General features: G+C 36.2%; 1 protein-coding gene across 1 annotated transcript in view; it reads left to right on the top strand.

Annotated features, from left to right (window-relative positions):
• The window catches only part of LOC148942748 (ADP-ribosylation factor 4), a 29,094-nt gene extending 15,952 nt beyond the window's left edge, over positions 1-13,142 (top strand). Inside the window, exons 4-5 of the mRNA XM_089102532.1 lie at positions 3,548-3,673; positions 10,672-13,142. Coding sequence (XP_088958658.1) covers positions 3,548-3,673; positions 10,672-10,758 — 213 coding nt within the window. The 3' untranslated portion in view covers positions 10,759-13,142. The remainder of the gene's footprint in view (positions 1-3,547; positions 3,674-10,671) is intronic.
• Positions 13,143-13,649: the final 507 nt, after the last annotated feature.

Below are 13,649 nucleotides of genomic sequence, written 5' to 3'. Positions count from 1 at the left end.
ACGAAAAGGGGAAGACGGAAAATGAAAAATTAAACAAAATTAAAATTCATAAAATAAACATAATAATTACCCAAATAATTACACAAACACAATACACATAATAGGCAAATAATTACAAAAAAAACACGATACCTTTACTGTTTTAAAAGGTAACACCATGGGTGTCCATTGACTCCTTTATTATAAGCCTCAATGCATCTGTCGATGGCAGCATTAGGGTCTATAATACCGTTTTTCTTCTTGGCCCAAGAATTACTTGTCCAAGGTGGGTGGCCGAGGAGATATTTAACATACCGGTGATAAATTCGCCAGATTTGTTTTATCTCCATTACCAAGAAGGTATGCCAAAAAGGTGCAAGGTATAAAAAATTTGGAAGCGCATATGAGTTACACCAATTAGCTAGTAGGTGGCGATTAAAACGGAGTTTACTAGATACTATGCTGCCGTAGGAGCTGGACGTCCGACGCTGGGAATGACGGATGAGGAGCTCTTTAGTTGCTTTGAGAGTTACCGATTCGGAGGCCAAGATATTTCATTTCCGGCTTAGGAGCAACTGATACTCCATCAAGATCAACTTTATATCCTTCGGGAACTGGGCCCCAGTTGAATAGTACCACTTATGACTTTCAGCGTTAAACTTAAGATTTATCTTTGAATATTCTTGACTCAGAATGGAAAAAAATTTTCTCAAACGCACATACCGTTCGGCTTGGTTTGACGACATCATTCGCTTAAGCAATAAGAGATACATCTATATCTTCTAATATACAAGAGGAAACCGCTTGAGACTGTGGGTCCAGAATGCAGTTATTAAACGCGATTGCGGATGTAAGGGTACCTTGCCTTACACCACGGCAAACAGATATGACTGTCTCTGCAATCATTTTGTCAGGCAGATTAATTTTGACAATTAAGTGATTATACATATCATACAAAGTACGAATAATACAAGTAATGAATCCGCGCTTGTACATTTCAATGTGGATATGCGCGTGAATGATCGAATCAAAAGCATGCCTGACCTCATGGCTCCCTAGAACAAGTGACTCTCCCGATTTATCAGCATCAATCAAAACTGACGAGAGTTCCGTTAGTGAATGAGTGCACCCTATTCCTTTCTGGAACCTAAATTAGCATGAAGGTATGTAATATTTATCAACCAATTCAGGCATTATCAACTTCTCAAAAATTTTGCAAAAAATTGTAGCCGGTATGACGCTATTGGCCGGTATGATTAACATTAATTTAAGGTTTTTTTTTTAAGGAGAGGAGTAATACGAGCAGTTGAAAACGAAGGAGGAACTAGTTCTTTTGTGAACACCATTTGGAAAAGTAGAGTAAGGTGGGAAAGAAGTGAATGGGTTCTCCATATAGGAGGTGTTTAGTGTAGACGCGATCTATACCTCTCGAGAGAGGCTTCTTGGTTTTACGGATTATGCTATAAACGTCGGAAACAGATACAGTAGACGTATATTTGACCTATTTCGAAAGTATCTGTTCAAGTTCGACTTTGAACGGACCTTCTATTGGTGGGTCAGGTTTTGAAAACTCGAGGAATGTTCTCATATTTCGGGAGGGATGTGAGATGACTGGTCTTTTGTTTTTGTGTTAAAATTTTCCACAAAAGTCCTAGTCTATTAATATTTCCTCTGTGTGGAGTTTTCATCAGTACGAACATTTTAAGATTCTTCTTGTTTTGTGAAGAATAGCTAAAATTTGGCAAGAAGCAAGAAATGAAAAGCTAAGATAAATATTTAAGTGTTTATAGAGTTCTTAACTTCCATCTGTTCTACAAGGAGAATTGAGAGAGAGAGATACATTTATAAGTAAGTGAGCTGATTACGATGATTACAGCGCAACTTTGACAGCCAAGCTTCTTGTTTGCATCATTTGGATGTAAACAGATACTTTACTTTTCAAAGACCAATATGGTGTTAGAAGTCTTCTTTATAGCTTATGTGGGTTTGATGGCGCTCATCGTGATATTTTGTGTAATTAATAGGTATAAAGACCACTCATATTTGGCAGCTTATATAATTTGTCAAAGTAATTATTGAAGGGACTTAATTGTTTTCACTATGCATATTGTCGCTTTATGGATGTTGCACCATCCAAAACACTGTCGGTTTATGTAGTTTTTGTTCCGCTCTTTTCGTATTCTGCAAGTGCTAACATGGTTTTAAACAAAAGCTTGTAGGGTCCCCCAAAACGTGGAATTCTAACCTTTTGCTTGTGAAAAGCTTTTGAATCTTATAGTGTGATGTATATCTTATTTGTGGGCTGTTTGGTGCAACAGTTCAGCTCTTTATGATTAAATTGAAATATGCATCCAACTTATTGATTGTTTAACTTATGTTTATAATAAGAAATATACAAACTTATAAACATTTTTTGCAAATATATTGTTTCTAATTGACTAAAAAGCAAAGTATGGCAAATGTACATTAAACTGTATTTCAATTGGATTCAATCTTCAATATAATAAGCTTTGGATGTTGGATTTCTCATCGGCTTGCATGAATGTCTTTACTGAACAAAATTGAAAAAAAAACTAACATCGGGAAAATAATTCTAATTTGTGAATACCCTTATCAAGGTTATCATCTCTAGTGTTTTATCTCTAGTCTTAATTTGTTCTCTCATTTGAGACATTTTGTCTTTTGTAGATTCTTTTCGACGTTTTTCGTGTCCTAGTCGTCTTTTTCTTTGTCTACAGCCTTTGTCTTTTGGGGATTTTGTTCGACGTTTTTCGTGTCCTAGTCGTCTTTTTCTTTGTCTACAGCTAAACAATAAGTTAATTGTAACAGCTATTTATGTGCACATAAATAGCTGTTGTTAAAGTTAAACATTTAAGTTCCACAGACATGTTCACCACCAAGTTGTAGAGGGTAATATGTCACTTGAACTGATAAAAAGAGCCATCACCATTAGAAAACTTAAAATTATATAGAAGCTGTACACTGCACTAGTACATCCAAAACTTGAAGTTTGCTCAATAGTTGCTCATTCTCACAATAAAGTGGACAAACATGCACTGGAGAAAAGTTCAAAGGAGAGCTACTAAACTCCTGTACAACTTTAAACACCTACAGTATGAGGAATGCCTAAAGAAGCTGAATTGATCAACTTTGACCTAAAGGAGAAAGCATGGAGATACAGTAAAGATGAAAGAACTTTTAGATGAAGATGCAAGAAATGTAGCTGTGACAAAGAAAATGTTTTCATTGTAACAGCTAAAACAAACAAAAGCTATTGAAATAAATCTGAATTTTCCCGTGGAACAATTTGAGAAGCAGAAATTATTTTGGTCTTCTTGGCAAAAAAAAAGAATGAAGAAATAACTAATAGGTTCGAGTTTTTTGTAGTCTCGGTCTATTTGTTGTTTTTGTCAGCCCCCCCCCCCCTCCCTGCTTTCTGTTTAAGCTTCATATTTTTAATCAAGCGAAGATGAAAGTTACATCCTATTTCTGAGTTTCCTTCCTCTATTTAATGTTTAGTTAAAATCTATAAGACATTCTCATATATATTTTTCTCTTCCATTTTTAGTTGAGCGAAGATGAATTGAGAGATGCGGTTGTGCTGGTGTTTGCAAACAAACAGGACCTTCCAAACGCCATGTCTCCTGCAGAACTTACAGACAGACTCGGTTTGAATCAATTGAGGAACAGAAAGGTAGAATAAAGATTTTATTCCTAAGCCAATACTCCTTTCCCAAGTTAAATAGAGTAACATATCAATTGAAAGGTTTTTAGTATGTATGTGTTAAGTGTAGAATTGAAGGAATCAAAGCGCTGCAGAGTTTTTCAGTTTTCGATTCTATTATCGAAGCGTAGAACCAAAATACAGCCAATGCCGAGAGAATGGCTTATAAGACGAAAAGTCTGAGTTTTCTCGATTTTGGAGATTTTGAGACACGAAGAAGCCAAACATGAAATCATTTTCTCTCCCTTGTTGCTTGAGGAGTAAAAAATATAAAAGTTTCTCAAAGAAAAGAAAAGAACAATAATCAAAGTTTGAAAGGAACAGAAATAAAGTCATGTAATACCTCAAGCTTAAAACGAATATAAACTACTACGAATGAATACATTAAACCTGAAATGAATGGTCCAGTTGTCCTTAAAAATGACAGATATTACTGCAGATGAATAAATATGTTTAAAGCAAACAGAAATTATAGTGATTCAACAATCTGAACTTAAACGAACAAAAATACAAAAATTAAGAGTAGGACAACCACCCCCTCAAAACCACTAAAAGACTAGTGTCATTTGGTCTTTACTGAAAACGCTGTCTATTTCAAAAAGTATGTTTGAAGAGCAGATGACACTAATATTTAAATGGTTTCAGCGGGTAATATTTAAATGGTTTCAATGGCGTCCATATTAGTATCTGATATTTTAGTTTAACTTGATTATTCCTTATGAATTTTGTTCATTTTAGATGTTGTTTAATCGTTCATTATAATTTCTACTCGTTTTAAGTTTCTTATTGTTACCTTTCCTCAGCTTCTTTACTTATCTGTTTTTTTTTTTGGGGGGAGGGGGGTGCGGAAGATGTTAGGAGGCCTGAGAACGGTCCAAAACTTTTTGTCCCAGACTTTTTTGAAACCTAAACACTTAAGTCCCGGGGCAAAAGTAACTGTAGCTTATAAAAAAAACTCCAGGTTAGAGGTGTCAGCCACCAAAAAAAAACGGGGCCCGAAAAGGGCCCAAAACATTTTTCATGGACGAATTAAAAACTGCATCGTTAAGCTTTCGGCCTTCCAATCATCTGGTCTTTCAATCATCAAAATTTGGAAACTTTTTAGGATTTGGGTTCATACAAGGTATAAGAGGCCTACCTTTCTGGTAAAAGTATACAATGTGGTGGGATTTTTTGGAGGAGCCACTGGTACACATTGGTCCTACGGTGTAAAAGATAACTGAAAATACATGCTTGTTTTGAACTCAAGCAAGGTGCAATATGCATACTTTTATGATGCCTATCGTGTCAGTTCGCAGCTTGGACTTAGCTTGTTTACGTACTAAGTCAGTACCTAATTCGTTTTTGCATTTCGTAACCGAAATTCTTCTACTTGGAATTAGATTGTTTCACACCAAATAAGGACTTATTTTGTTTTTGTATCGAGTCAGCTTAATTTTTTAGCTTAGTTGGACATTTTTTTTCCAAGCCATGACTTAGCTGGCTTATGCTCTGAGTTGGTACTTGACTCGTTTCTGCTCTGAATGATAACTTAGCTTGTTTGTTTTTTCTGGGTAAGGACCTGACTTGGTCTTGCTCTGCATCATCTTCATTCTGAAGTTTATACTTAGCCCTTGTTAGTACCCAGTCAAAACTTACCTCGTATTGGCATCAAGTCATTCTCTTCCCTCCCCCTTCTAAGCTCGTCTAGTTTTTCCAATGAGTTGGAACAGTTTTTGCACAAAGTTCCGACTGTTTTGAAGCCAAGTAGGGGCTTAGCCCGTTTTAGCACCGATTAAGTTTGTAGCTTGGACTATTATCAGAATCGAGAACCCAGCTATGTTTTTTTTTTTTTTTTTTTTTTTTTTTTTTTTTTTTGTCTATTCAGTCTGCAACATGGAACTAGCTCATCGATGCAGCGGCTTGGACTTCGATTTCTTTTGGACCGAGTAAGGATTTTTTTCAGTGTGAAAAAAATCTTTACTCGGTCCAAAAGAAATCTAAGTGCCAGGCCTCAGCATATTTTTTTTTTGCCGAATCAGTTCTGGAATTTGCTTACTGTTTCCCTGAGTTGGACTTGGGAGTCTGTTTTTGCTTCAAGTCAGGACTTAGCTCGTGTTTGTGCCGAGTCAAGACTTCGCTGGTTTTTGAAGCAAGTCAGTTTGTAGCCTGGAGTTGGCTCGTTTTTGCACCGAGTAAGGACTTCGCTCATATTCGCACTCCTTTTTGCACTAGTTCAGGGATTAGCTTACTTTGGCACCAGGTTTAGTCTACAGTTGGGACTTAGCTCCTTTTCAAACTTGGTCTGTCTGTAGTAAAAGCTTATTTCACTTCTGTATTTCGTAATCAACATTATGCAGCTATTACTTAGCTCCTCTTTTGAACAGGGTCGGGACTTGTCTTGGTTTTGCGGTGAATCTACCCTCAGCTTGAGTTTAGACTATTTTTGTACTGAGAATGAGAATCTGCATGATTTCGCTTTATTCAAGGTAGAAGATGGTGAACCTTTGTGCAAATGAGCTGAAAATGGACAGAGGAAGCGGGGGGGGGAGGGGGAATAACAGAGTGACGATCTTCAATCTGGCGTCCTTGGGTAGCGCTTGGCAGAAAAAGGGGCGCAGAAGTGGGTTTAGTTACTCCTAAAAAAGCAATTAAATTTTTAAATTTTGATCAAATAAGCCCATCTCTGGAGTATTGCGGCAACCTTTTAGACATACTGTGGGAGAAAGTTTGGTTTTATTTCGTCGCCTCAATTAAACAGTATAGTTGTCATACTTTTTTTCATGATGACATGCTTACTAAATGGGACCAAAGATAAGGACATTTGTATTGATAATCTTCTTGATACATTTGATGTAGTCCTTTTTCAAGAACATTTATTGCCGGCTGTGAGTGTAAATTTCCTTCGACGTAGCCCCGGCCACATTGTTTTTTCTACAAATGCCCGAAGAACTCGAGGTCGTCCCTCCGGTGGGTTGGCTTGCCTGCTGAATCGGAAACTCTCTTCCCTTTCCCCACAGTGTTACGGATCTGATATTTATTTAGCCGTCAGGATTGGTGATCTTGTACTAGTCAGTGTTTATTTGCCACATAATAAGAATAATCTTGCATCATTCACCCATTTTGTTAAAGCGTGCAAAAAATTGAAAAATTTGGTATCGGGTTTTGAGAAACTTGGTTATGATTGGCTACTAATGGGTGACATGAACTGTGACATGACAATGTCCTCCCCCCCGATCCGATTCACTGCTCGAGTGCCTCCCCCTTGGTTTTCTGATTCTGACAAAAGATCTTCTATTTACTTACATACATGCCAGCGGCTCCCGGTCTAACCTTGACCTCTGTGTATGCTCTGCTGGTGTTACAACTTCAACTCTCAAAGTTGATGAAGATGAAAGAGATTATGACCACATACCCATATCTCTGTGTGTGTTAGTGACAACTAAACTAATGATAAATGCTCCCCAATCCGTAGAAAAAAGTGGTTTCAACGGCGAAATTGGAATCTTTGGGATTGGCCTCTATATGTGGCCACGCTTGCAAGCCTGCTGAGTACCATTAATGTGCCTTATAACCTCCTTTGTTGCGGAGTTATCTCACCCAGTGCTCGTTTGCAATTGAATACGTATTATCATCAAATTATTTTATGTTTGAAAAAAAACCGAACAAGTAGCTGTCCCAATTGAACATATTCGGTCCAACAAGCGATAGTTTGTTTGGAATTATGACCCTCTTTTGAAAAAAGTAAAAAATCAGGCCAAGCTATGGTTACGTATTTGGATTGCTTGTGGGCGTCCCTCTCGTGGTACTGTTTTTGATATTAAACGTAAAACGAAAACGGCTTATAAAAGACAACTACGGTCCGTCCGTGAAGCTGGAGTTAATTTTCCAAACAGTTTCAAAGAGTGGAAGTTTGTGACGAATTCTTCTAAGTTTACTGATTATAAGAGTGATAATTTTCCGCAATCAGCTTTGATCCAACATTATTCTAATATTTTTTCCCGTGTTAATTTCGCTGTACATAGCCGAAATTCCCAACTCCTTGCTAAGTGCCTTCCCGAAAAAATGCAACAAAAGCACGTCCCTCCTGTGTCAGCTGATATAATTACTGATTCGATCAGGCGGCTGAAGTCTCAGTCTATTGATATTGATGGTATAAGTGTTTTTCATTTACGGAAAGATTCTCGGGAACTAGTAAAACATTTGCAGCTACTTTTTCAAATGTGTCTTTGCTGTTCTTTAGTGCCTGATAGTTTCCTATGTGGTACTGTTACCTCAATTGTAAAGAGAGGAAAAGACGTAAATAAATGTGATTCTTATAGGCCTATTACTGTCGCCTGTAATATTAGCAAACTTTTTGAATATGAGCTTCTTCCTTATATTATTGATTTTGTGAATTATGATGCTAATCAGTTTGGATTTAGAAAGGGGATTTCTTGTCAACATGCACATCGGGTGCTTGCTCTTCTTTTTAAGGATGCACAAACGAAAGGTCAATCATTACATATATGTGCTTTAGACATATCTAAAGCTTTCGACAGTGTTGTGCACCCTCAGGCTTTTTATTCTTTACATCAGCTTGGTATAAACCCATCGATTATTTCTCTCCTACGTTTTTGGTATTCGAATTCATATGGAAGGTTAAAATCAAATGGACGTGCTTTTTGAAATATTCCTGTTAAATGCGGGGTTAGGCAAGGAGGAGTTCTTTCGCCTCATATTTTTAATGCTTGTATTTCGAGTGTGATTAATAAGATTCCCTCCAGTTGTTTTTTTTGGTTTTTCGGAAGTGTCTTATTTAGCTGATGACCTTATTTAGCTGATATGCTGATGACCTCCTCCTGATTAGTCGTTCCAAAAGGAGGCTTGAACGGAATGTTAGCATGGTTGGATCTATGCTTAGTGAAATAGGCCTATCATTAAATATTTCGAAATGTGAATATCTATTCTTTAACGCTGTTAATCCCCCTGCTACTCCCATTGTTTGTAACAGCTTTATGGTACCTAGTGTCCCTGTTATCAAATGGCTTGGTATTTCCATATGTGAATTTGTAGGAAGCATCCGGCGTAAGTTTATTTGTGATTCGAAGGATAAGCTTAAAGCTGGTTATGCGAAAATAGTTGCAAACCGTCGACGTTTTAATAGGCATGGTCTTGCTAAACTCTACTGTAGTTTCTGTGACCATGCGATTTTATCCGCTTCTGGGCTGCTTTATCCGCTTTTTACTAAGCATGATCTGAAACAAATGAAGGTTAATTATTTTAGATACTGTAAGTTGGTATTGTATTTGCCGCTTGCTGTGCGCAATAGGCGCCTTGTTGGTCGTTATGGTGCAACAGCAATCCTGTCCTCGCTTGAAATGGTGCAAGCGAAGATCAGTCAGGATACTAGTTTTCGGTTGGGCCCACATCACAGTCTTATCCGTTTCTTTTATTAGCGATTATATTTGTGGTTAGATTGTCGTTGTTCTTTTTCTTTTTTTGTTTGTATTACTCCACTGTTTTACATTTATTGTACAGTGGGTTAAAAATAAAATATTGTTATTATTATTATTTAAAGGCCATTGCAGTATACGCTCTATTCTCAAAACTGATTTATGATCTATTTTATTGCACCCAGTTAATATTTTTACTTCTAATATGCACCATGTGCATAAACTAATGTTGCATTACTTTACCCTAAAACAAAAATCTTGCCTTTGGTTTTAAATCTTGCGCTGTTTTTTTTTCTTTTTTTAAATGTAGCATGTGTAAGCTAAAACTGTTGAAATACAGAAAAAAAGACCCAAAATTAAATGGCGGAACTATTTTTTTTTGGCCGAAGAAAGGAGTGTGGTTAAGACATAGACCCTGCAGGATTTTCTCAAGGTCGCCGTTAACACTTTCTTGCATGGAGGAATAGATTGAGCACTTGCCTGAAATAATAAATTGGGAATTTATACTTCTCTGATCTTTTGAAAAAAAAAATGCTTGGGGAAACTAAGTAACTGAGCATCAGAAAGTCATTAAGGTTTTGATTTAATATTTAGGATGTTGATTTTTTTAGGATTATTTTTCAACACATCTTATTTTCTGAACACACTATCTTGGCATTTGATATGCAAGCTCTTAGAAAGTGATTTTATGCTTTTTCTGTATTCTCAGTAAAGAATTCAATCTTTTACAGTATTCTATACCTTTTTAATTTACACAGTCTACTCTTTAGATTGGATAATTTCTGTATGTTTTAATTTTTCTAGACTGTAAGAAACACTCGAGAACCTCGAAAGTAACGGCATTAATTAGAATGTTTAATAGCGACTGTAAAGTTTCTCCTCTTAAACAATTAGCTCATTTCTTATTTTCTACTGTTCTAGTTCATGTTGTCATGACCAAGTGTGTCAATTCACGAAAGTCGGGGTGGGTGGGAAATGCTTTTTTTCCCAATTTAGGCGGACATTTTTTTTTCAGTATCAAAAGAAAATATATTTTTTACCCTCCCCCCCCCCCAAACCTTTATTAAAGACCTGGTCATGGCACAGATCAAATTATCGTTTTTGATAAGAACATGGTTCTAAAGTTTTTTCGAGGGTTGTTGGTTTTGGGATATTTAGATGTGGGGAAATTGAAAACTGCAAGCGATATAAGCAGGTGAATTTTGTGGCATCGTTTTGGTACCTGCTAACTGAACTTAAAGTTCAGCTAATGAACTTTAGTCTGTCGTCTAAAGGTGCTGAAACATTTTTGTCCTAATCCTTGCTGAAATCTCTACACATATGACAAGCAAATAGCATTCCTCTAGCGTAGGATTCTTTCACAAGGGAGATGGGATTCAGAAAACGCAGGTGAATTGTATAGCAATGTTGAAATAATTACATAAATTATGAAATTTTAGGAGCTAAGAATTGTATACGTGCGTAATTTGAATTTTTCGAGCTGTTATCAAATTCAGACATCCCATTTCTTTTTATTGTGGTTTTTCTTGTCGTAATTGTTTTTTTCTTTTTTAGTGGTATATCCAAGCGGCATGTGCAACTCAAGGCAATGGACTCTACGAAGGGTTAGACTGGCTCTCCAACGAGCTGTCGAAGAAGTAGATTAAAATTCGCCGTTTTCTAATTTCTTTGGATTCATTTCTGTGTTCAAGAGTTTTGTTATATTTAATAGTTGACTTTTTGCCACACTGATGGGATAATTACATTCTTTAATAACTATTTTTCTCATTTTGTAAGAGGGCCTAGATCATGCCTGGGGAACCATTGACAGGTATCCAGGAATGGTATGTCAATGGGTTGAGCATACAAAATAATATGAATGAATAAGTGACAATCTGAAAATTTTGTAAAACTAAGTCTGAAACAGATTCTAGAGTGTGGCGGTAGAAGGGATTCCACTCCTGGTCTAAGTAGTATGATAAGAATTTTTTATTTTGATTATATTTCCTGCAAAAAGTTTTTTGTCAATAGATAATATATTTAAAAGTTCATTTTTGAAAATATTTATAAGAAATATGTGACTAGGTTTTTCTTCTCACTTTTAAATTTCTTTTTTTCTCTGGGACAGCATTTAGTTAATTCATTTTATAATAATTTGTCTTTTAAAATGAGAAATTGAAATTAGACCCTAACTGTTGTTCTGGAAGAGTTACTGGCACATTCCTCTGATCTTTTTAGACAAGTTTAAAGTGTAACCCCTTTGAATGTATTTTCTCATTTGTGTTTTATGTTCGCAGAGATCCGTCATGTTCAGGGACAGTTTAAAAACGTCCTGTTTTGTTTGAAGAAGACAAGGTAGTGGAAAATTTATTATTTCTCAGTTATTAGTCAAATATCAACATCCCAGTGTTTTGTGCTATCCACGTCCAGGAGAATCACTGAATCTATCAAGTTTCAAAAGCTATTAATACATCACTTGAATTTAGAGCAGCCCCTGTATTAGTACTGTTATTAGTGTCACTATTCCGTTCTGTATTGGATCTTTGTAATATCTATTACAGTATTTCCATTTCTATAGTTATTGTCACAGTAGTAGCTGCACCTTAGCAAAGAGGGAACCTAGGCTCCTAGTAGCCGAAATCTTAACAAACGGGTGTTTAGCTTTATACAAAAAATGTTTCCCATGTAACCAGGGGCGTCCCCCCAACTTTTTGGTATTTGGTAAAATTTTCGCCGAAGGCATTCGGCAGAAATTTTGCAAAATTCTTCACTTCTGCAGAAAATTTGGCATAAATCAGGTAACAATTTTGTAAAATATAAAAAGATCCCCCCCCCCCCTATAAAATGAGCCTCGGGACGGCCCTGCATGTAACATCATTTTGAAAACGGTAATTTTCATTCAGATGTAATTGAAAAGGTAATTTTCATTCAACTCGTATAATGCTTGCTCCTGGGTTTTATTCATTACCTCTAAAATTGTCTCAAATATTATTTCCACAGGAATGTAATACATTCCACGGTGATCCTTGCCGTTTTCTGCGAAGAAAACATGGAATTACTGATGAGTATGCCCGAAATTAGCTTTGTACTTAAGTAGATGAACGCTTTCCCTGTCCGCAGTCTAATCGCAACTGACAAAACAATGGCGTAGACGCATTAGTGCATCTAAAAATCAAGCTATCCTTATTTTAGTAATTTGTGGGAATACCCTCCAGTTTTGATTTCAGACTGCAAACATTCTTGGTCATATAGTTGAGATGAGTTATACATGGTGACAGAGCTAGTCCTGGGGCCGTCTTGAAGGTGTTGTGGTTTATATAGTTGAAGATGGCAAGAGCTGGCTTTAGGAATTCATGTTTTATTAATGTTTTGATTCTCCTTAGATCTTATCTCATTTTGGACTGGGCTTTTTATGGTGCAGACATTGTCTATTGGCAATGTCGTTTGTTTATTATTTCTACGTGGGAAAAGGGATTTTCATCTGGCATTTATGTTGTTTATTCTGTATGTTTTGTTTATTTTCTGTTTCTTATTCTTGTTAATTTTTTTCCTCGACATTCCTTTCTAAATGTGTTTGGATTAATGGATGTTACTAAAAGTATTCGGCTGGTACATTTTACTTAAATTGGGGGTTTGCTTCCAGAGAGGCTGCTCACTACTCTGTTTATCAAAGAAAATGATTTTTTTTTATTTGTTGTTCATACAGGAAATATGACAAAAATAAAGATCAATAGCAGGTGACATACTCGGGATTTGGATTTGGGAAGGAGGTGACAAACCTGGAGTATGGGTTTTTGTCTCTTAGTTACAGAATAACCGGAAGGTACCCATTTTGCATGAAAACCATCAGTTTTGAAGGGGACTCGAACCCGGACCCCTCCCCCTCCCTTGTTGTTTTTTGGTATGATCTATTCAATTCCCCCTCTCCTATGTATATGAAATGGAATCTCTGCTCCCATTTAATATTTTTAAGTTGTACACTTATTTTGGCCCATTAGATGCCACATAAACTGTCAGTAATTTCTTGGAATATATTTTTGATTTTACTTGTGTTTTTTCTTTAAGTTCTGCTTTGTTAGATTTTCTTTATTGCGAACTTTAACTAGTACTTACTGGTCATGAAAAGAGAAGACAGGTTTTCGTGTCGTCAGTTTTTTTAAGGACATTTACAGAAGTTTATTTGTGTCTCTTTAAAAGAGAGAAATCCTTCTAGTTATGCCTGTCTAAGACTTGCCGTAGCCTGACTAGCAAGACTAAGGATATCAAATAGTTAGGCTTAGACTAGTATGTAGTATGCTGAAAACTCTACAAGAATGTGTCCGTTTTACCCCTTTGGCAAAATAATTTATTTTAATCTTTGGCCCTGCGTAAAGCAAAACTAAAAAAAAAACTGTTTAAATTTTAATTTAGGTTTATGTGACTATGCAAGAGCAACAGTAATTTACAACTAGTTTACAAAATTTACATAAATGTATTGTAGGAGCAACATTTTTTTTTTTCTTATGTTACCAATTATAGTATGTTGCAAGAAAGTTATAAGGAACTAACCTCCA

This window comes from Artemia sp. Qi Xiang Cuo, chromosome 16, assembly GCF_049724085.1.
Source record: "Artemia sp. Qi Xiang Cuo chromosome 16, ASM4972408v1, whole genome shotgun sequence".
Lineage (NCBI taxonomy): Eukaryota > Metazoa > Arthropoda > Branchiopoda > Anostraca > Artemiidae > Artemia > Artemia sp. Qi Xiang Cuo.
The sequence above is the reverse complement of the archived record's forward strand: the minus strand, read 5'-3'. Positions and strand labels throughout refer to the sequence as shown.